Below are 23,501 nucleotides of genomic sequence, written 5' to 3' on the forward strand. Positions count from 1 at the left end.
ATCCTTTGCCAGCTAAATTGATTCTGTCATAGGTGATTAGGCTCTCTAATGGTCAAAGTCACATACACATTAAAGAAAGAAAAGGTGTGGGGGATAAAACATTAAAACCCAAAGTATTTTAATTCACACAAACACACACACACGCACCCCTACCAACTAGGCCTTGAATAAATTTGGAACGACTAAGAACAAACAGAATATATATATATACGTATATGAGCAACAAAAGGACTGTGGACCATCATTGGCCATCCATGTGTTTATGGGATAAGGCATTCATCTGTGGCAGATGGTGAGTCTGCAGAGCTGCCGGCCAGCACTGGCTGGCTCTGGCCACTGGGATGCAACTGGTGTCCGCGTAGCTCGCACCATTTGCATCCCTGTCCTTTGCAGTAATAGGCTACGTAAATCTTTATGTAGCTATTACTACAAAGAACAGGGACGCAAATGGTGTAGCGGACGCCATTTGCGTTTCTGCTTTAGCTGTGATAGGCTACGTAAATATTTATGTAGCCCATCATGGGCTACCATAGGGACGCAAATGGTGTCCCCTACTCAGGATGCCATTTGCGTCTGCAGCGGCCCGGCAGCAGCTGGAGCCGCTGCCGCTGCCGCCGCCGCAGCCACAGCTGCAGCCACAGCCACAGCCAGGCAGGCTCCATTTTGCGGAGCTTTCGCGGGGTGGAGGGTCGGGGAGCTCCGTTCTGCCATGGATTACGAGAAGCCGAATTCGCTTGAATTTGGCACCCCTGGGATCCGTGGTGGAATTCTCTAACATCCCTATATTGTATATACTTTTATGATCACATTTTATTTCTGATATTTCCCATCCTAAACACTTTTGATATTTATGGATAGGTCCTACCCGTTTCTGTTTGTAGTGAGTCCTGCCACCCTGGTTTTCAGAAGAGAAAGAAGGAAGGGGAGAAGTTTTGCTGCTATGATTGTAATCTATGTCCAGAGGGAAAGATTTCATTTGAAATAGGTAGGTGATGTGATGCATGAAATCTTCCAGCAAATAGGGTGAAAACTAGAGCTCCAACATGTTTTTCAACCATTGTCTTTCAACTTGATAGAAAAGAAAATATTTCCATAAAGTAATTCAAAGGAGAGGACAATTTTAAAGAAATTCTTATGGGTTGGGTTCAGGGTTCATGTGCTGACTTTACTTATGATTAGGGATGGCCGTGAATTTCTCCACAAATCTCAGGGAGGCCGAATGCCAACGTATTCAGCCCCCCAAAATTGTTGGTGAAATTCTCCTCCACCCCCCTGCCACCCCCCAGGATGGGATTTGCCTCCCTCGAATGTACCTCTTGGCGGTGGGTCCCGGCGGTGGTTCGGCGGGGGCTGGGACGGCGGCCGGTCTTCCAACCGGCTGCCGCTGCTGCCATTACAAAATTAGGGATGGCGGAGAATTTCTCCCTGAAACTTCAGGGGGCCGAGCGCCAATGTGTTCTGCCCCCCGAAGAAAGTTCGGGGAGAAATTCTCCTCACCCCCCCGCCCCCTGCACCCCCCCGGGACGGGACTTACCTTTCCCGAATGGCCCTCCCGGCGGCGGGTCCGGCCGGCGGTTCGTCGGGTCTTCGTCAGGGGCGGGAGCAGCAGTCGGTCTTTTGACCGGCTGCCGCCGCCGCCATTCCAATAAAAGAAAAAAAAATGCTATTTGCGTTGCCCTTATTTTCGCCGTAGTCTACGTAAAGATTTAAGTAGACTACAGCGACCAAATAAGGAATGTGAATGGTGGCTCCCTATGCGGGCTGCCATTTGTCTACGCACTTTTTTTTTTTTTAAAAAAAGTCACCCGTGATAGGCTACGTGATGATTTACGTAGCCTATCATGGCTGACTTTGCAGATCTAGCCATGATAGGCTACATTAATCGTCGCGTAGCCTATCACGGGGCGTTGTTTTTTTTTAAACTTTTCATTTCGCGGCCAGGAGAGGCGAGGCGCCTCCTCCCCGGCCTGAATTTCAGCCGAACGAGGCGGGAAGCCTCCCCCCCTGGCCTGAACTTCGCAGGGAGAGCAGCGAAGTGCCTCCCCCCCACCCTGAAAGGCTGCGAGACCAGGTAAGTGACTTTCGTGCACCCCTATACAAAATAAAGTAAAAAAACCCACACTCATGTGATAGGCTATGTAGCGACTTGCGTAGCCTATCATGGCTAGATTTCCAAAGTCAGCCGTGATAGGCTACGTAAATCGTTACGTAGCCTATCATGGGTGACTTTGAAAAAAAAAAAAGTGCGTACGCAATAGGGGCTCCCATGGGCGCCGCCATTTGCGTTCCGTATTTGGGCCCGGGTAGTCTACGTAAAGATTTACGTAGACTATGGCGAAAACAAGGGCAATGCTATTTGCGTACGCGCTTTTTTTTTTTTCAAAGTCATCCGTGATAGGTTACGTAACGATTTTTTTTTAAAATTCACTTTTGTATTTCACAGTGGGGGAGACAGGGTGCTTCTCCCCGGCCTGAATTTCGGCCGGGCGAGGCGGGGCGCCTCCCCCCCAGCCTGAATTTTGGCCGGGCGGGGTGGGGCGCCTCACTCCCTGGCCTGAATTTTGGCCGGGCGAGGCGGGATGCCTCCCCTCGCTGCCTGAACTTCGGGGGGAGAACCGAAGTGCCTCCCCCCACCGCGAAGCAAGCTGCGGGACCAGGTAAGTGACTTTCGGACATCACTACTTTTGATGCAACTCTGTTCACATCTTTTCCCTGTCTTTGTACAATCCTCTCTCCAGCAGCCTGTAGCCTCCTCAGCTTACCACACTTCAATTAAAGCCCAGGGAAAGACACCATAACACGATTCTTCTTATGGGCATTTTTTTTTTCTTTAGTTTAATTTAGTTTAGGAAGGGCCAGCAGCCTGGGGTATCCCTCTCTATACCACAGTATCTTCTCTCACTATCAACATCATATGTGAAAGTTCAAGAGAGGTCAGAACAGAAACAGTGATTCCAATGTGCAAATTATTCAGGGAAACTGGCTACCATTCACATATGCCTCATCATTCTGATCCCTCACTCCTTTTTTTTTTTTTTTAGATGTGGATGACTGTTCTGCATGTCTAGAAGATCATTATCCAAACAAGGACCAAGACCGATGCATCCCCAAAGTTATAAGCTTTCTGTCCTATGAAGAACCATTGGGGAAAAGTTTAGTTTCAGTTGCTCTTTCTTTTTCCTTAATCACAGTCTTGGTGCTGCGGACATTTATCAATCACAGAAATACCCCCATAGTCAAAGCAAATAATAGGGAGCTCTCTTACATGCTCCTTGTCTCCCTCCTGCTCTGCTTCCTCTCTTCTTTGCTATTCCTTGGCCAACCTGGGAAACTGACCTGCCTCCTCCAACAACCAGTATTTGGTTTGATCTTCTCAGTAGCTGTTTCTTGTGTGTTGGCCAAAACCATGACTGTGGTTGTAGCTTTCATGGCCACCAAACCCGGGTCCCGCTTGAGGAACTGGGTGGGGAAATGGTTGTCCAACTCCATTGTCCTTACGTGTTCTGCAATTCAAGCTGGCATTTGTGTTGTGTGGCTCAGAACCTCTCCATCCATCCCAGAATTAGACATGCACTCAATCACTGAAGAAATCATTGTGAAATGTAATATAGGATCTGCCATCATGTTTTCTCTTGTCCTAAGCTACATGGGACTTCTGTCCCTCATCAGCTTCACTGTGGCTTTCATAGCCAGGAATTTGCCAGATGCTTTTAATGAAGCCAAGTTTATCACCTTCAGCATGCTGATTTTTTGCAGTGTTTGGTTGTCTTTTGTTCCAGCCTACATAAGCACCAAGGGCAAATACATGGTAGGTGTGGAGATCTTCTCTATCTTGGCCTCCAGTGCTGGGTTATTATGCTGTATCTTTCTCCCAAAATGTTACATTATTCTCTTCAAGCCTGAGCTGAACAGCAGGGAGAAGCTAGTGAGGAGAAAAAATTAAGCATCACTCTGCTCAATTAGATGCATTACATCTGTGTTGTCTAATACATTGAGGCAGTGGGCGTACAGTTAAGAGATAACAGATATCCCAGGTCAAACCATCTTATTCACACATGACCTCTGTCTATCCTGAGAGGTAGGGGTAAGACATTAGGGGCACAATGCTATCCAGAGTGTTGGTAGCCTCCAAACTTTGAGGATCCAATGCAGAGCAGGAGGAGAATGGCAGCTCCGTGCTCCAGCAACCCTGCATTTCTGCTACACAGGCGATTTCACCCATCTAACAGTAGTGTCTTGGAAGGAGGCTGGGGTGGACATAGGAAATGGCATAAGGCAGCCACCTTGGTCTTCTCCCCTACCTGCCCCTGGGAACAAACCTTTTCTCTATCTCTGCACTCCATTTTGCAAGAGCATGGCGAGGTAGCCAGCACAGTTCTTTCCATGCAGGCTATGAGGGGGATGGGAGGAGCAGGGAGCATGGTTTCCTTTTCTGAGCTTGGAGCCCTGTCTCCAAGGTTGGAACCAGGAAACCAAACTTTTGCATCCCCACCTCCCCGATGCTGTCTAGTGGGCATAGCATTGCTCTCTAGGAGTTCTTTCATGAGCCTGGCTTGGAACAACTGCTGTTTCATTCTTCCTCCCTAGTTATGTCCGCAAGTCACTTGCCTGGTCCCGCAACTTGCTTCACAGTGGGGGGGAGGTGCTTCGGTTCTCCCCTCAAAGTTCAGGCCGGGGGGGAAAGGCGCCCCGCCTCGCCCGGCTGAAATTCAGGCCAGGGAGAAGCGCCCCGTCTCCCTGGCTGCGAAATAAAAAAAGTGAATGAAAAAAAAAAGATACCTGTTACAGGCTATGTGATGATTAACGTAGCCTAACACGGCTAGATTTCCAAAGTCAGCCGTGATAGGCTACGTTAATCATTATGTAGCCTATCACGGGTGTGTTTTTTTTTTTCATTCACCTTGTAATGGCAGCAGCGGCAGCCAGTCGGAAGACCAGCCGCCGCCCCCGCCGAAATGCCACCGAAACGCTGCTGGGACCCGCAGCCGAGAGGGACATTCGAGGGAGGTAATTCCCATCCCGGGGGGGAGCGGGGGGCAGAGAATTTCACCAACAATTTCGGGGGGCCGAATGCGTTGGCATTCGGCCTCCCCGAGATTCGTGGAGAAATTCACGGCCATCCCTATTCCTCCCCCAGAACTGGTTATATCAGCAAGCATTTCTACTTGGCTGTGCCTGAGGGAACACAACTTAGGTCCAAGTTTCAACTACCATTTTGGCTCATCCTCTCCCCACATTGTTGCTTCAGTGTTCCTTCCAGATCAAATATGTAACTTTATGTTACCTTACGAACACATACCTGTATTCATATTGTGTATGAATTTCATTGCTTTCCTCTGCCTTCCATCCCCCCCCCCATTTCCCTTTGAATCAGTCCAAGGATTGCAAATGGCTGGTGCAAATGGCTATGGATTTTTTCAGTTCATTTTTTAAAAGTAAATAAATAAATAAATAAATACGGATTTTTCAAAATTCACTTTTCTTTTTTCATATCTCAGGAGTAATGAGCTGTATCTTTACAAAAAAAAATCTAAATGCAGGAGAAACCAAAGCTAACAAATCCCTCCCCCACCCCTTATTTGTGGGAACAGTACATTGTGACTTTAAGACTTGATGTGTTAATGTTCATGATACCAGTAAGAACTGGTTGAAGCTGATATAGAGCGACCTGCTATACAGATAGAGAAACCAACTTTAGAATGAGCTCCATGTACCACAGCAAAAAATTATGCTTTCTATTTCATAAAAGGTGTTACTTTCAAAATGAAAAATATTCCTTCGTATTTCTTGTTTGTTTGTTTATTTATGTATTTATTTATTTATTCATTTCATTTCATTTTTATACTGCCAAATAGCCAAAGCTCTCTGGGCAGTTCATAGACAGATTCACACTACAATAATCCATGGTATGGTCAGTTTAATTCATAGTATGGTCAGCTGCCTTCTTGTCATAATCTTGAGATCTAAAGATTACTGCCATTTACATAATAGTACACCCTTCATCTACCAAGTAATAACTATGCTATCGCTAAAAGTCTTCATAATCATCTTCCATTCTGCATCTGACACTTTTATTTCTTTAATAGTTATAAATTCAAGAAATCTCTACAATTGTACAGCCATGCAGGACTTCCTGTGCAAAATTACCATGACCCTGAAGTTCACTGTAGGGATGTAAGGAGCTCACTCTTGGCTCTTATCACCTCCGCTGTTATCCTGTATTTCTTGAAGTTAACCTGCCTTCCATAAAAAAGTGAAATGCATAGTGATGTATGAAAGTCACTTACCTGGTCCCGCAGCTTGCTTCGCAGTGGGGGAGGGCGCTTCGGTTCTCCCACCGAAGTTCAGGCCGGGGGGGGGAGGCGCCCCACCTCGCCCGGCTGAAATTCGGGCCTGGGAGAAGCGCCCCGTCTCCCCGGCCGCAAAATAAAAAAGTGAATGAAACAAAAAACCCACACCCGTGATAGGCTACGTAATGATTAACGTAGCCTATCATGGCTAGATTTCCAAAGTCAGCCATGATAGGCTAGGTTAATCGTTACGTAGCCTATCACAGGTGACTTTGAAAAAAAAAAGCGCGTACGCTTAACGCAGTATTGCCCTTATTTTCGCCGTAGTCTACGTAAATCTTTACGTAGACTACCCGGGCCCAAATAAGGAACACAAATGGCAGCGCGCATGGGTGCTGCCATTTGCCTACATGCTTTTTTTTTTTTTTCCAAAGTCACCCGTGATAGGCTACGTAACGATTAACATAGCCTATCACGGCTGACTTTGGAAATCCAGCCATGATAGGCTACGTTAATCATTACATAGCCTATCACATATGTGTGTGTTTTTTTTCATTCACTTTGTAATGGCGGCGGTGGTGGCGGCGGCTGGTTGGAAGACCGGCCGCCTCCCCCACCGCCACCGAAACACCGCCGAGACACTGCCAGGACCCGCCACTAAGAGGGACATTCGAGGGAGGTAAGTCCCATCCCAGGGGGGGCGGGGGAAGAGAATTTCACCAACAATTTCGGGGGGCCAAATGCATTGGCATTCGGCCTCCCCAAGATTCGTGGAGAAATTCATGGCCATCCCTAAAAATACACTGTGTATATATAAAAAAATTAAATGTACCAGTTATTGGCTTAGGTAGTTCTGCTTTTCTGTTGCTCTTGTGTGTCTGGGTCTGTGTTTGTGTGTGTGTGTGTGTGTGTGTGTGTGTGTGCATGTGTGCTAGGTTGTCGTTCCACCAATGCTACATGTCCCAATTTCAAGACGGTGTTGAAAAATCACTAGACCCAAACTATTTATATTAATTACCTTCTTATTCCAATAACATCCTGCTGTGTGGCAAAGAAATCCAGTGCAAGATGAGGCATCTTTGGGGTGCTGGCAGGGGCAGGGGTGGGCGAGGTTCTCCTGTTACTAGCAGCACCATTAGGCAAGCTGTCTGTCCCCTAGCCCAGACAGTGCATCCCAGTGCAGTACGGCAGCGGAGTGCAGAGGCCAGGTGCAGTGCCCGGGGGTCAGTGTTCGAGGAGGCTGGTGTGGGCAGGTGCAGTAGTCGCACTCTTGACCAAGGAGGAGCAGCATCTCCTTCTGTAGTGGAAGAGGGGAGCCCACTGGTGGGCATTCGGTTAGAGGTGTCTGACGTCCCCAGCATGGCAGAGGGCAAAGAGGAGGAGACCCTCCAGGGTGTGTTGAAGGAGGAGCAGCAGGCAGAGGCTCCAGCACCCGCCTGCTCTCCCATTGTTCCCGCCCTCAAGTGGTGCACCCCAGACTCAAGGCAGGCAGTCTGCATCTTCTCATTCCCTGAAACGTTGGAGCAGCATTGTGTGGGACCACTTTGAGTTCGGAGCAGATCCCAGCACTGCTGGGATCTTTGAGGCAAGGGGAAACAGCCAGGGCAGCAAAGCTCCAGCAGCCTGCTCCTGCACTTAAGGAGGCGGCACCCGTCAGTCTTGCTCAGGAAAGAGGCCCCCACGTCCCAGCAGGCCAGCAGCAGTACAAAGCATATGGCTGGTAGTGCTGCCAGAACTCCTGCCAGCTCTCTGTCTCTCACACCCAAGGGGCTTAGGCAGGCCACCGTGGAGGAGATGGGGGAGGAAGTATGGGTCCACGAGGGGGAGGTCCTCAGCATTCGGGAATCAGTGGCCCTGGTGGGCCAGGCACTGACTGTGTTCATTCAAGATGCATTCAAAATACTCATTTAGTTTGTGTGAGAAATAAACAAAAGCCGATAAAAAGAATAACCCCTTGCAGCCCGCCTGCCAAGTAATATGTGCATTCAGCCATAGAAAGGCTGAGCCGGTGATTCTTCAGAATAAGGGTTGTTTTGCAGTTCAAAGAAACCTGCAGCAGAGATTCGGGATAGTGACCTCTGCTTCCACACATTTTCCCTTCTGAGTTTCTTGGAATATCAAATTAGGTGTAAGAATTTGCAGAGTGTAAAGAACTGAGTATGCGTTTTCGGTGTTGTTCAGTCGTTCAGTCGTGTCCGACTCTTCGTGACCCCATGGACCATAGCACGCCAGGCCTTCCTGTCCTGCGCTCTCTCCCGGAGCGTGCTCAAGTTCATATTCATTGCATCCGTGATGCTATGTAGCCATCTCATCCTCTGCCGTCCCCTTCTCCTTTTGCCCTCAGTCTTTCCCAGCATCAGGGTCATTTCCAGGGAGTTTTCTCTTCGCATTAGGTGGCCAAAATATTGGAGCTTCAGCTTCATTATCTGTCCTTCCAATGAGCACTCAGGGTTGATTTCCTTTAGGATGGACTGATTTGACCTCCTTGCAGTCCAGGGCACTCGTAAGAGTCTTCTCCAGCACCACAGTTCGAAAGCATCAATTCTTCGGCGCTCAGCCTTCCTTATAGTCCAGCTCTCACAGCCATACATTACTACTGGGAAAACCATAGCTTTGATTAGACGGACCTTTGTCGGCAAGGTGATGTCTCTACTTCTTACTATGCTGTCTAGGTTTGCCATAGCTTTCCTCCCAAGGAGCAAGCGTCTTTTAATGTCATGGCTACAGTCACCGTCTGTGGTGATCTTGGAGCCCAAGAAAGTAAAATCTGTCACTGCTTCCATTTCTTCCCCTTCTATATGCCAGGAAGTGATAGGGCCAGATGACATGATCTTAGTTTTTTTAATGTTGAGTTTCAAACCAGCTTTTGCACTCTCCTCTTTCACCCTCAACAAGAGGCTCTTGAGATCCTCTTCGCTTTCTGCCATTAGGGTGGTATCGTCTGCATATCGGAGGTTGTTGATAATTCTCCCGGCAATCTTAATTCCGACCTGTGATTCTTCCAACCCGGCATTTCTCATGATGTACTCTGCATATAAGTTAAATAAGCAGGGTGACAATATGCAGCCTTGTCGTACTCCTTTCCCAATTTGGAACCAATCGGTTGTTCCATGTCTGGTTCTTACTGTTGCTTATTGACCCTCGTACAGGTTTCTCAGGAGACGGGTAAGGTGGTCTGGTACTCCCATCACTTTCAGAATTTGCCAGAGTTTGTTGTGATCCACACAATCAAAGGCTTTAGCGTAGTCAATGAAGCAGAAATAGACGTTTTTCTGGAATTCTCTTGCTTTCTCCATGATGCAGCGAATGTTGGCGATTTGATCTCTAGTTCCTCTGCCTCTTCGAAACCCAGCTTGTACTTCCGGTAGTTCTCGGTTCACATACTGCTGAAGCCTAGCTTGTAGGATTTTGAGCATCACCTTGCTGGCATGTGAAATGAGCGCTATTGTGCGGTAGTTTGAACACTCTTTGGCGTTGCCCTTCTTTGGAATTGGAATGTAAACTGACCTTTTCCAGTCTTGTGGCCACTGTTGAGTGTTCCAGATTTGTTGGCATATTGAATGCAGCACTTTAACAGCATCATCTTTTAGGATTTTAAATAGCTTGGCTGGAATACTGTCATCTCCGCTAGCTTTGTTGTTACTAATGCTTCCTAAGGCCCACTTGACTTCACTCTCTAGGATGTCCGGCTCAAGTTCAGTGACCGCACTATCATGGCTATCAGGGACATTCAGATCTTTCCTGTATAGTTCTTCTGTGTATTCTTGCCACCTCTTCTTAATCTCATCTGCTTCTGTTAGGTCCCTGCCTTCTTTGTCCTTGATCATGCCCGTCTTTGCACAAAACGTTCCCTTGAGATCTCCAATTTTCTTGAAGAGATCTCTAGTCTTTCCCATTCTGTTGTTTTCCTCGATTTCTTTGCATTGTTCATTTAAGAAGGCCTTCTTGTCTCTCCTTGCTATTCTCTGGAACTCTGCATTCAGTTGGGTATGTCTTCCCCTTTCTCCCTTGCTTTTCGCTTCCCTTCTTTCATGAGCTACTTGTAAAGCCTCATCAGACAGCCACTTTGCTTTCTTGCATTTCTTTTTCTTTGGGACGGATTTTGTTGCTGCCTCCTGAACAATGTTACGGACCTCCGTCCATAGTTCCTCGGGCACTCTGTCTATCAGGTCTAATCCCTGAAATCTATTCCTCACCTCCACTGTATATTCAGAAGGGATATGACTGAGGTCATACCTGAACGGTTTAGTGGTTCTCCCGACGTTCTTCAATTTAAGCCGAAATTTTGCAAGAAGCAGCTGATGATCTGAGCCACAGTCAGCTCCAGGTCTTGTTTTTACTGACTGTATGGAGCTTCTCCATCTTTGGCTGCAAAGGACATAATCAATCTGATTTCGATATTGACCATCTGGTGACGTCCATGTGTAGAGTCGCCTCTTGTGCTGTTGGAAAAGAGTGTTTGCTATGATCAGCATGTTCTCTTGGCAAAACTCAATTAGCTTTTGTCCTGCTTCATTTTGTACACCAAGGCCATGCCTGCCTGTTATCCCGGTGATTTCTTGACTTCCTACTTTAGCATTCCAATCCCCTATGATGAAGAGGACATCTTTTTTGGGTGTTAGTTCTAGAAGGTGTTGTAGGTCTTCATAGAACCGATCAACCTCAGCTTCTTTGGCCTCAGTGGTTGGGGCATAGACTTGAATTACTGTGATGTTGAATGGTTTGCCTTGGATTCGTACTGAGATCATTCTATCATTTTTAAGATTGTACCCCAATACTGCTTTTCCCACCCTTTTGTTGACTATGAGTGCTACTCCATTTCTTCTAAGGGATTCTTGCCCACAATAGTAGATATGATGGTCACCTGAATTAAATTCGCCCATGCCTGTCCATTTGAGTTCGCTGATTCCCAAGATGTCGATGTTCAATCTTGCCATCTCATGTTTGACCACCTCCAGCTTACCTTGATTCATTGATCTGACATTCCAGGTTCCTAAACAATATTGTTCTTTACAGCATCGGATTTTCTTTTCACCGCCAGACACATCCACAGCTGAGTGTCCTTTAGGGTTTGGCCCAGCCGCTTCACTCTTTCTGGCGCTACTTGGAAATACCCTCTGCTCTTCCCCAGTAGCATATTGGACACCTTCCGACCTGAGGGGCTCATCTTCTGGCGTCATCTCTTTTAGCCTTGTGATACGTTCCATGGGGTTTTCTTGGCAAGAATACTGGAGTGGGTTGCCATTTCCTTCTCCAGTGGACCACATTTTGTCAGAACCTTCTGCCATGACCTGTCCGTCTTGGGTGGCCCTGCACGGCATAGCTTATGGCTTCACTGAGTTACGCCAGCCCCTTCGCCACAACAAGGCAGTGATCCATGAAGGGGGTTTTCGGTGTAAAAAATATCAAATCCGGTCTGAGTTTCTTGGAATATCAAATTCAACCTGTGCCCAGGCCACAAGCCAGTGGGCAAAACTGCCTGGACTTTGGTGGGTGGGATGCCTTTAAGGGGGGCTGGGAGGGGCCCAGGTGTCACGCACGTCCGTGATAACAGGGAGAAGTTAGAGCTCTTTGCTTTGAGAGTTTTTGTGGAAAAACTCAAATTTCAACTGCACCTAGCACAATATCCACTGGGCCAAACTGCCTAAACGTTGGCCTGTGTGATGCCAGTGAGGAGGGCTGCGAGGTTCCCAAGTTTCATATCTGCATCATAAAAACTGGGAAGTTATGACTGTTGGTGTTTGCCCATGCAAGTCAATGGGAAAATGCCAAAAAAGGGTGATCCAGATATCCGAATCTTGCTTCGCATTCAGATCCGAGTGGAAGCTGAAGGGGTCTGAATCGATCCGAAGTGGATAGGGGTCACTTTAGAGGATCCAAAGCAGCATCCAAAATGGATCAGGGATCTGTGCACAGCCAGAATGTGACACAGCATTAGCATCATATATTAATTTGAATATTAGGCAAAGTTACGAAAAGCCTGCTAATAAAGGTCTGTACTAGGTTAGTGAGGGCAGAGATCACAGTAAGGCAGGTCTGGGAACTTAATATGGATGGGTTTCCATATGAACCCTCACTCATCCCTCTGTGGGCTGTATGACTTTGCACTCTGCAAGTAGCACAATGGGGGAGAGGAGTGGTTTGCAATGGAATCCCCATTTTTTAACTCTGATCAAAGTGCCAGGTGAACTCAGTTTTCCTGCATGCAGCAAGTAGCATAAACGTTTTTAAAAAGACTAAGTTAAGGAGTGTGTGTGTAACTGGTTCGTCCACCCCTTTACCAAACCTGTAATTCATCAAACCCTTCTCTATGCCCATGAGTACTGAAATTTGGGATGTACGAAAGTCACTTAACTTTCGTGGATGTGATTAGCGGTGGGGGTGAGGCACTCCATCGCTCCCCCCTGGAATCCTGCCCAGCTGGCTCTGCTCTGCAGTGGCTCCACAGAGCAACCACCCAGGCCTGTTCACAGCCGGAGTTCTGGCCGTGGACGGGCTGCTGCGGACACAAATGGCGGCCGCCATAGCGGCCACTATTTGCATCCGGCCAGGCTGCCATGATAGGCTACGTAAGTATTTACGTAGCATATCACGGCAGGCCAAAAAAACCAAAAAATGTATGCAAATGGCGGCAGCTACGGCGGCAGCCATTTGCTTTCCCTATTTTTCGCCGTTTTATCTTACATAGGCTATTACGGCAAAAAAAGGGGAACGCAAATAGCGTAGTAGGCACTATTTACGTTGTTTTTTGTTCACTGTTCTATGTAAATATTGATGTAGGCTATTACGGCGGGGGGGGGAAGGAACGCAAATTGCGCCCACTAAGCTGTTTGCGTTCCCCTTTGTTTTCGCTGTAATAGCCTACGCAAATATTTATGTAGGATAAAAAAGCGCAAAATAGGGAATGTAAATGGTGGCCGCCATAGCCACTGCCATTTGCGTATGCATATGCGGTTTTTGTTTTTTGTTTTGCTTGCCTTGATAGGCTACGTAAATACTTATGTAGCCTATCACGGCTATGATGGAGAAGTGAATGGCGGCCGCAGGGTGGCCGCCAATCGAAACTCAGTGCAGACGGCAGCAGGTAAGTGCTTCGTTTCGCGTACCTTTCATGGGTTGGGGGGGGCTTCGTTCCACCACGGATTTCAGGGGGCCAAATTCACTGGCATTCGGCCTCACTGAGATCCATGGCAGAATTCTCTGACATCCCTAACTGAAATCGGGTTGCCCCACCCGCCCCTCCAAATGACCTTGCTGCCCAGACAACAATTCAATACCTAGCTGAATATCATGTGAAGACAGATGAACAGAATGAAATAAAGCAGACTAAAAGGCCAAAATCTGGTAGATCTTAAAACACTGCTCCTTGCAAGAGGTATGTATGTATGTAGGTATGTATTTATTTATTTCCTTAATCACCCCGCTGGCTGGTCACCTGTCCACTCTGGGCAATGTACAACAGTACAATTTAAAACAGTAAAATTATACATTAATACCTTATTTAGAAATACCCTAACCCACCCCAAATGCCTGCTTGAATAACCAACTTTTCAGTGCATGGCGGAAGCTCATTAAAGAGGGGACACGGCGGAGTTCCCTAGGGAGGGAGTTCCACAGAGATAATCCAAAGTATAATCTAGGGATGTCGGAGAATTTCTCCACGAATCTCCGGGAGGCCGAATGCCAACGCATTCAGCCCCCCGAAAGTGGTGAAGAAACGGTCTGCCCCCCCGCCCCCCGCGGTATGGGACTTACTGTGGTCGAATGTCCCTGGCGGCGGCGGCTCCTTGCGGCTGTTCGGCAGCGGTTCGGTGGTGGCGGCGGCCGGTCTTCTGACCGGCTGCTACCGCCGCCATTTCCAAGTGTAAAAAAAAACCAAAAACCCACAAATGTGATAGGCTATGTAAAGATTTACGTAGCCTATCATGGCTAGATTTTGAAAAAACACCATGATAGCCTATGTAAATCTTTACATAGCCTATCATGGCTGACTTTGGGGGGGGGAAGGACGTACGCAAATGCGGCGCCCATAGGTGCCGCCATTTGCGTTCCTTATTTGGGCATGTGTAGTCTACGTAGACATTTTCGTAGACTATGGCGAAAATAGGGGCAACGCAAATAGCGTTGCCCTTATTTTCACCATAGTCTACGTAAATGTTTACGTAAACTACACGTGCCCAAATAAGGAATGCAAATGGTGGCGCCCATAGGTGCCGCCATTTGCGTACATGCTTTTTCCCCCCAAAGTCAGCCGTGATAGGCTATGTAAACATTTACGTAGCCTATCACTGCTGACTGCATGGACGCAAACGGCAGCAGTCGCAGCCACCGCCATTTACTTTCCCGGCCAGCTGGGATTCATGGCAGGAGGGACGGGGCGCCTCCCCCCCAGCCAGAATTTCAGCTAAAGGGACGGGGCACCTCCCCCTGGCCATAATTTCAGCGGGGAGGGATGGGGCGCCTCCCCCCGCCAAGAATTTCGGGGGGAGAAACGGAGCGCCTTTCTCTCACCACGAATCAAGCTGCGGGACCATGTAAGGGACTTTCGACCATCCCTAGTATAATCAAATAGGACCCTAAAGGGCTGACTCAGTCAAACAGAAGTCTCAGTATATTAGTAAGAAAATTCAGTGCTGGGATAATATAACAATACTGTGATCAATACAGTCCAAGAGCAATATAATACTTGAGTAAAAAAGTATAGGTTTCAGGCAGCAGGAAATGTCAAAATATGGTGCTAACTAGGGCTGTGCGCTGCTTTGGCCCTAGGCCTGAACCCCGAGTCGAAGCAGGATGCTTTGGGTCACTTTGTGCCCCTTCCAAGGCAAACCAGAGGGGCACGAAGAAACCCGGAGCAGGTGAGTGGCTCACCCCCAGCCCAGCCCCCCCAATGCCTCCAGGTCCTTACCTGAGCCACCTTCTCTGTTGCTGCCGCCACCTTCTCCTCGCCATCAGCATGATGGAGCCTTCCCTGCCATGGCTACCACCATGCTACCACTGTCTTGGCTGCTGCCCGCCGCCCCCTGCCTCCGCCGCTGCCATCTCCTGAGACCTGGACACATGGAGACTTATCTTCTTTCAGGGAGTCAACATTTTTAAAATGGCAACTTCCTGGAAGTTCCAGGAGGTTGCCATTTTAAAAATGGCGACACCCTGCAAGAAGAGTCTCCATGTGTCCATGCCTCAGGAGATGGTGGCAGTGGCAGCGGCGGGCGGCAGACAAGACAGTAGCAGTGGCGGCAAAGGCACGGCAGAGAAGGTGACAGTATACTGTATCCAGCAGTATACAAGTGTCACCAATTAAAAAAAGAAAGAAAGACTTAATGGCTTCATCACCAATAATCCATAAGTGTGCATATGATTCAGGTGGCACTCCTTTTATTAGCACTGCATTTATTTTCAACAATTATATACTGCTGCAATTTCCCCAAAGCAGCTAGAATGTGCACAAATTACTTTTCACACAAAAAACTTTTAAAAACAAACAAAAAAATCCCCACACACAGAAAACCGTGAGTTCGTGCAATGCAGATTGAGTCAGCCAGCTCACGGGAAAGTGAGCCAAAGTCTGGGCTGGGGTGGGGGACTGCAGAAAGACCAGCAAGCTTCACCCCCCCCACACAGAAAGGATACCTCCAACATCCCTACTTTGAACTCCTTGGAAGGTGAAAAACTATTCCTTGAACTTGGTTCATCCATCAGAGGTTAATAAGGCAATGAATTGCTAGAATGATACAACAATACTATGAACAATATAGTCCACGAGCCATAAAATGATTTAATTTGATTTTTTACTGCACATAAAGTCATAAAGAGGTTGAATTCTTAAGAGAAATGAATACATATCACCTGAAACTGACTTTTCTCTGACTGGAGAAACTGTTTTTTGTGTATTTGCATGCAGATTTTCTGCCGTAGGAGTGTTAAGGTATATGCAATTTAAACACATGTGTGCACATCCATGTGTTACAAATGTGCATATTAACCACATATGTGTGACACAGCATTAGCACTGTATAGGAATTTGAGTATTAGGCAAAGGTGATGAAATTCCTGCTAATGCAGGTCTACAGTAGCTTAGCAAGGGCAGAGATGACAGTAAGGCATGGGTTGGAACCTAATTTGGTCATGTTTCTGGATGACACCTCACCCAGGCTTCCACAGGCTCTAAGGCTTTGCAAGGGGCACAGTTGGGGGGGAAGTGGCATGGAGTGGAATCCCCACTGTGGTCTCTGAGCAGTGGTCCAGATCCACTAAGTTGTCATATGTGTGGGAAGTGGCATAGCAAGGTGTGTGTGTGTTTTCAAGAGGAAGCTAAGGAGTGCATGTGTGACTGGTTCATCCAACCCCTTCATCCATCCCCTGGCTCATCCATCCCCTCCCTATTCCCAGGAGTTTAGGGATGTCAGAGAATTTCTCCACAAATATCGGGGAGGCCGAATACCAACGCATTCGGCCCCCTGATATTGGTGGAGAAACGATCCGCCACCACCCGCCACCCCCTGGGATGGGATTTACTGTGGTCAAATGCCCCTGGCGGCGGCGGCTCCCAGCGGCGGTTTGGAGGCGGTGGTGGCAGCGGCGGCCGGTCTTCCGACCGGCTGCCGCCGCCGCCATTTCCAAGTGTAAAAAAACCAAACAAACAAACAAACATGATAGGCTACGTAAAGATTTACGTAGCCTATCATGACTAGATTTTCAAAAAACACCGTGATAGGCTATGTAAATCTTTACATAGCCTATCACAGCTGACTTTGGGGGGGAAAAAAAAGTGCGTACGCAAATGGTGGCGCCCATGGGCGCCACCATTTGCGTTCCTTATTTGGGCACATGTAGTCTACGTAAACATTTACGTAGACTACGGCGAAATTAAGGGCAATGCTATTTGCGTTGCCCTTATTTTCGCCGTAGTCTACGTAAATGTCTACGTAGACTACACGTGCCCAAATAAGGAACGCAAATGGCAGCACCTGTGGGCACCGCCATTTGCGTATGCACTTTTTCTCCCACCCACAAAGTCAGCCGTGATAGGCTACGTAAAGATTTCCGTAGCCTATCATGGTGTTTTTTGAAAATCTAGCCATGATAGGCTACATAAATCTTTACGTAGCCTTTCACGTTTGTTGTTGTTGTTGTTGTTTTTATACTTGGAAATGGCGGTGGCGGCAGCCAGTTGGAAGACCGGCCGCCGCCACCGCCGCTGAACCGCCGCCGAACCGCCGCCAAACCACCGCCTGGAGCCACCCCCGCCAGGGATATTCGACCACGGTAAGTCTCATCCTGGGGGGGGGGGCGGGGGGCGGACCATTTCTCCACCAATTTCGGGACCAAATTCGGGACCATAAACCAAAATTATGGCAACCAGCTTGATTGTGAACTGGCAAATAGAGGGAGAAAACGTGGAGGCAGTGACAGACTTTGTCTTTCTAGGAGCAAAGATTACTGCAGATGCTTACTGCAGCCAGGAAATCAGAAGACATTTACTTCTGGGATGAGAGCAATGACAGATCTTGATAAAATAGTGAAGAGCAGAGACATCAGACTGACAACAATGGTCCGCAGAGTTAAAGCAATGGTACTCCCCGTAGTAACCTATGATTGCGATAGCTGGACCATAAGGAAGGCTGAGCAAAGGAAGATAGATGCTTTTGAACTGTGGGGCTGGAGGAAAATTCTGAGAGTGCCTTGGACTGCAAGAAGATCAAACCAGTCCATACTCCAGGAAAGAAAGCCAGACTGCTCACTTAAGGGAATGATATGAAAGGCAAAACTGAAGTCCTTTGGCCACATCATGAGAAGTCAGGATAACCTGGCGAAGATGCTGATGCTAGGGAAAGTGGAAGGCAAAAGGAAGAGGGCCGACCAAGGGCAAGATGGATGGATGATATTCTGGAGGTGATGGACTCGACCTTGGGGGAGCTGGGGGTGGCGAGGGCTGTCAGGAAGCTCTGGCGTGGGCTGGTCCATGAAGTCACGAAGAGTCGGAAGCGACTGAACGAATAAACAGCAACAACAAACCGTACTCTGAGTTGCTTATGACGGGAGGACTCCCGGACTCAGGACCCATGCTGATGGCATTTAGCTCCAAATCCCTGTATGACAGCTCCCAGTGGAAATGTATATAACACACACACACACACACACACACACACACATGGGAGGGGGGAACCAGCTCTAGACAAACCTCTATGCATCACAGTAAATCTTATCTGTACAATTTAATATATAACGTTGTTCCTTGAAAAATATCTTAAGCATTGCTTCTTTATAGAGAAAGCAGCAATACAATAATTCATAATATGAATGGATGTACATTACTTTTCCTTTTGACCTTCTTACATGATCTAATCCTTTATAGAGTTCCAGGAATTTTTTAAAAAATTCCTGCTATTTATTTAATTGTCCATCCTTCACACACCAAATAATAACCACACTACATTTTTGGGTCTGTATATTCCGCTGAGATCCTGTATGTGACAAGAAAAAACCTTCTCTAAATTTAGACTTTTTGTATCATTGCACAGCCATATCAGAGACTCAGAGTTCGTGTACAGATGTGAAGCAGCCCTACTCCATAGAACATCTTAGGATAGAGTCACTGAAGTTCAATATACGTATGAATCACTCCTTAATGGAAGGGATGTTGTTGGTAGTGGGGAGACAGCAGCTCAGTCCTTCTTCACACAAAGATGGAATAAAATCAAAAGTAACAGGAGATCCTGGAGGAAGCCAGGGAATCAATTTACACAGCACGATTCCATCTTTTACCGCTGCCAGTTATCATTTCCCAGGTTATATATTCCCTTTCACTTACAGTCACAATCCAGTCAAATGCTTAAGAAAAAATATGATGTGAAGGGAAGGTGTGGGGAGATGGGAACTGGTAGGAGTAAAAATGTATAGTAACCAATCACATCACCAATCACATGTCCTAGTGTGGAAGTACACAAGTGAAGTGAAGATATTAGGTGGGCTCACCCACCTCTGCTAGCAGAATACTATATTTGGTAATGTATGCATTGTATTTCCATAAACTCTCATGTCATGTTTTAAATGTGTGCTTTAAATTCTGTTAACTAGTAATATAATAGCATCTTCTTTCCACAATTGTCATGAATGCATTTGCCTTCTCTTACTAAATTCTGTAAAATGTAACCCGTCTGTGTGCTTTCATTTATACATGAGCTATGCTGTTCAATCCACCAAGCAAGAGCGATACCATTTGCATGCGGGGCAGGGTTGCAGCAACCTGTCTGAAACAGGAACTAAGCATTTTATTTTCTCCTTGGCTGTGACTTAATTTCACAGCTAAAATTAGCTCCTTTGCTCATCTTTTATTTGTTCTTCTCCATGCAGCAGTATGTAGGAGAAAGAATATTTGCCGTGGATGTTTTGTAGTACATAAAGGAGGAGGAGGAGGAGGAGGAGGAGGAAGAAGAAGAAGAAGAAGAGGAAGAGGAAGAGGAAGAGGAAGAAGGGGGAGCCTTTGATTCACACCTTTAAAGCCAAGGACTAGGAATGTATGAAAGTCACTTACCTGGTCTCGCAGCTTGCTTCCCAGTGGGGGGGAGGTGCTTCGGTTCTCCCCCTGAAGTTCAGGCTGGGGGGGGAGGTGCCCCACCTCACCTGGCCAAAATTCAGGCTGGGGAGAAGCGCCCCATCTCCCGGCCGTGAACTACAAAAGTAAAAAAAAAGAAAAACAAACATGATAGGCTACGTAACGATTTACGCAGCCTATCACGGCTAGATTTGCAAAGTCAGCCATGATAGGCTACGTAAATTGTTACGTAGCCTATCACGGGTGACTTAAAAAAAAAGAAGAAGTGCGTACGCAAATGGCGGCCCCCATGGGGAGCCGCCATTTGCATTCCTTATTTGGTCCTGGTAGTCTACGTAAAGATTTACATAGACTACGGTGAAAGTAAGGGCAATGCTATTTGTGTTGTCTATAGCGTTGTCTATAGACACAACCCTGTGTCTATAGTGTCCATCACCCCACTTCTACAGCCCAAACCCCATGTTCCTGGGAAGGGGAAGTTAAAAGAAGGAAAGTGGGACTCTTAAGGAGGCAGGAGATCCTTAAGGGGTTGCTTGGGTGGTCTTGCTCATAAGGGGAACTCTGAAACCCTCAAACGCTCCCTGGTTCCTCCCAGGAAGCACAGCTTCCTCAGCCTGAATGCAGCATTTATTTGTTTTTCTTTGTCTGTTTGTTTGCTTTTCATATCTTTACATCCATTCTCTTTTGAGAAAGGAAAGGGAATGCAAGAGAAAAATAAACCAGAACTTTACACCTAGGCTTTCAAGTGTGCAGGTGTGGGCGATCTCCCCTCCCAAGCACTGCCACCACCTATAGGGAAACATTCTTGATATCAACGAGGCCACAATGGCATCCCTTGAGCAAGTGGAGAACATCATACTAGACGGCACCTTGCTGGAGTCGCTCACTGCCCTGCTACTAAATGTTAACCCATCTGCTAAGGAGTATCATCAATTAAGTGGAACCCTTGAGCATGAGAACACAGCCGCACTTGCTGCTAGTCGGGCACCAATGGACACATCGCTGTGCTTCCATCATGACTGCAGACTGATGAGCACTGTGGATGCTATAACATTCCCTACTGCTGTGTTGGTTACCTCAAACGGCTTTCCTCTGGCTGATGGTTGTCTGATGGTATACCCGAAAGGTTGACAGTGCTGCGAGATCTCCTGCATGGAGACTCATGGCCACCCTTCAGTTTACCCTTTGCTGCACTTTCACGGTGAGGCTGGATGGGGCCCTGGCATGGCAGATGTTGCAGCCAGACAAACCAATTTGGCATCTGTTTCCCTACACCTGTCCACTTCCCCAGACAACTCTTTGTTGCCATGAGCCATGTGCACTCAATGGCGAACCTCAAGATTCAAGTCATCGATGAACCAGAACAAGAACGTTAAAGGGGCTGTCCTGGAGATTACACCAAGAACTTTGCATTTAAGGAAGTTTTGTAAAGATAAAAGATGTACCATTTCGAATGTGGTTAGGTAAGTTAAACCTTTCATCATATTTGATTTCCACCATGTATTACTGTGTGGGGAGTCAAGTGGAAATCATCTTTTCAAAGTCACTTTAAAAAGCACCCTTTTCAGGAAATCAGACTTAGTCATGCACACAATGTTGTGCCCTAAGTGTAAATAGCCTGATCCTTCCCTCATCCCAAAACATGATGTCCCACATCGTTCATAGTACATCATCCCACATGTAAAAGATGGTAGTAGCATTTTTTTCCCCTCCAAGGCAGGGATTCTCAAAATCTGCCATAGTGAGACTTCAAACATATAAGGGGGAATGAACACACACATACCACCACCACGACCCAGTCTAGACCCAACATACAACATTTAAACACACAAAGTGATGACCTCCAGGTTTTACTAAACATTCACAGTTATTCAATTGAGGTTGATATCACTGAAAGAAAATGGGTCTCAGTCTTTACCAAAGCGGGGGTGGGGGGAGGGAAAACATATGCTTGTTTGGTTTGCATCCAGGCATTTCCACACAGGTTACACTTAAAGAACTGGGTGGTGGAGTGAAGAGGCCAGGAGAAACTCTCCAATTGACCTGTACAGTGTCTGGATCAACTCTAACAAACTACAGAGTACACTGAGTCTGTCAGCTGCTTTCAGGAAAGGGGCCAGAGTGGACTGGACATATCTCTAGTGGTAGAAACCTTCACGATAACAGCACTAGGGATGTACAGATGGTGTAAAATCCATTCTGTCTGTGTTTCACAGATCACAAGATGCCTTTCATTCTGATGTCTTGTCAGCAATCTAGTCTTTTTCTTTTGTTTCCCAATTTGCGCAAGTTCACACTTGCACAAATTTGCAATGTTTCCCCAAATGCACACATCTCCCCAAAATGTGCATTTTTACACTGTAGCCTGTGGGGGAAATGCACATTTCCCGGGCAGGTTTTTAAATTTTGCATGTTCTTCCATTGCTAAAATTGCACAAAATTCTGGAATTTTTTTTTAAAGGTCCACAAGTCAGTAGAATCCTCCCAATTGGGGAAACGTCAATCTGCTGCAGAATCCATGGATCAGATTCATAAAAATCCCAATGCATTTGATTCCATTGGGGTTTTCTCTGAGATCCCTAAATAGCATTCTCCAAAATTGTGGCCTGAGGTCATGGACAGCCATAATTATGCAAGAGACACACTGAGGAAATTTTGATATATGAGAATTTAGTTTCAGAATGCAAATCACTTGGAAATGTCCCATTTGCGACACTGAACATAAACAGTAGCGCATGCACTCTGAAAATGTTTGCAAATTCCCAAACTTGCACTTGTGAAATGTGCAGTTGAAAAATGCAGAACTTTCTCAAAATGTGACACTTTAAAATCACCCATGCTTCTATTTATGGGGAAAATTGGCACAAATGTGGGGATTTTTTGCAAATCGTTCACACTTGACAGCTGTTTCTTTTGCACAATTTTCTGATTCACAAAAAAATGAACAGAAGTCACAAACCCAAGTACACATTAAGGAGAGACAAGCGGTGAGCTGATATTTGGAGAACCTTGGCACACCCAACCATCACTGGTCCACCCATCCCTAGATATAAGGCCCCCTCATTTATTATCAATCAGATAGACTTTGACTCCCAACTACTTTTTATAAAAATTGGAAGTGGAACACGGGCTTCATTTCAGCAGGTAGCAGCACATGATGGCATTAGTCAAGGTGATGACTTCATTATATGGCCAGAAATTGCTGCCCATTTCCTTAATATGGAAATCTGAAACCCATCTGCTTTTTGTCCCACTAAGGAGCAAAGAAAACTTTTCATCAAATTTGAAAAACATGTTTGACTACAATGTTGACACTCGGAGACAAGAAATAATTATCTTCCCTGTCATTATCTGAATAAGTGCAATTTGTTTTTTGTTTTTGTTTTGTGTCTCCTAGAGAAAGGTCCAGTGGATCTTTAGAAGATTTGAAAACAATCATGAGGCATGCCTGGAAGTGGTTCCATAAAGCCCGCCTCTTGTGCCATTCAGGACAAGAGGCAGGCAGGGCTCTGTCATTTTGATCCCTGGCACTTGCTTGTCTTCCCCTTTTCTAGGCCAGACTTTATCTTTGTATTGCTAATACCTGTTGGCTTAGTCAAGCAGGCAGATGCAACCATGCTGCTGCTATAGAGAAGGCAGTAAAGTCTCTTCCT

General features: G+C 46.7%; 1 protein-coding gene across 1 annotated transcript; it reads left to right on the plus strand.

Moving 5' to 3' along the window:
• The first annotated feature begins 48 nt into the window (after positions 1-48).
• LOC146342845 (vomeronasal type-2 receptor 26-like) lies at positions 49-23,478 on the plus strand. Its single transcript, XM_084808033.1, has 7 exons — positions 49-84; positions 859-985; positions 3,042-3,925; positions 8,058-8,147; positions 20,644-20,852; positions 20,975-21,049; positions 23,403-23,478. Exons 1-7 carry the CDS (start codon positions 49-51, stop codon positions 23,476-23,478), a joined length of 1,497 nt encoding a protein of 498 aa, XP_084664159.1.
• The last annotated feature ends 23 nt before the right edge of the window (positions 23,479-23,501 follow it).

Source organism: Heloderma suspectum, chromosome 6, assembly GCF_057233095.1.
Source record: "Heloderma suspectum isolate Gila_16-S chromosome 6, 16-S_ref, whole genome shotgun sequence".
Taxonomy (NCBI): Eukaryota; Metazoa; Chordata; class Lepidosauria; order Squamata; family Helodermatidae; genus Heloderma; species Heloderma suspectum.

Coding starts and splice junctions, on each gene's coding strand:
- LOC146342845 (XM_084808033.1), top strand. CDS start 49: ATGGTCAAAGTCACATACACATTAAAGAAAGAAAAG. Junction 20,853..20,974: donor GCACCAATGGACACATCGCT/GTGCTTCCATCA, acceptor TATACCCGAAAG/GTTGACAGTGCTGCGAGATC. Junction 21,050..23,402: donor CCCTTTGCTGCACTTTCACG/GTGAGGCTGGAT, acceptor CCCCTTTTCTAG/GCCAGACTTTATCTTTGTAT.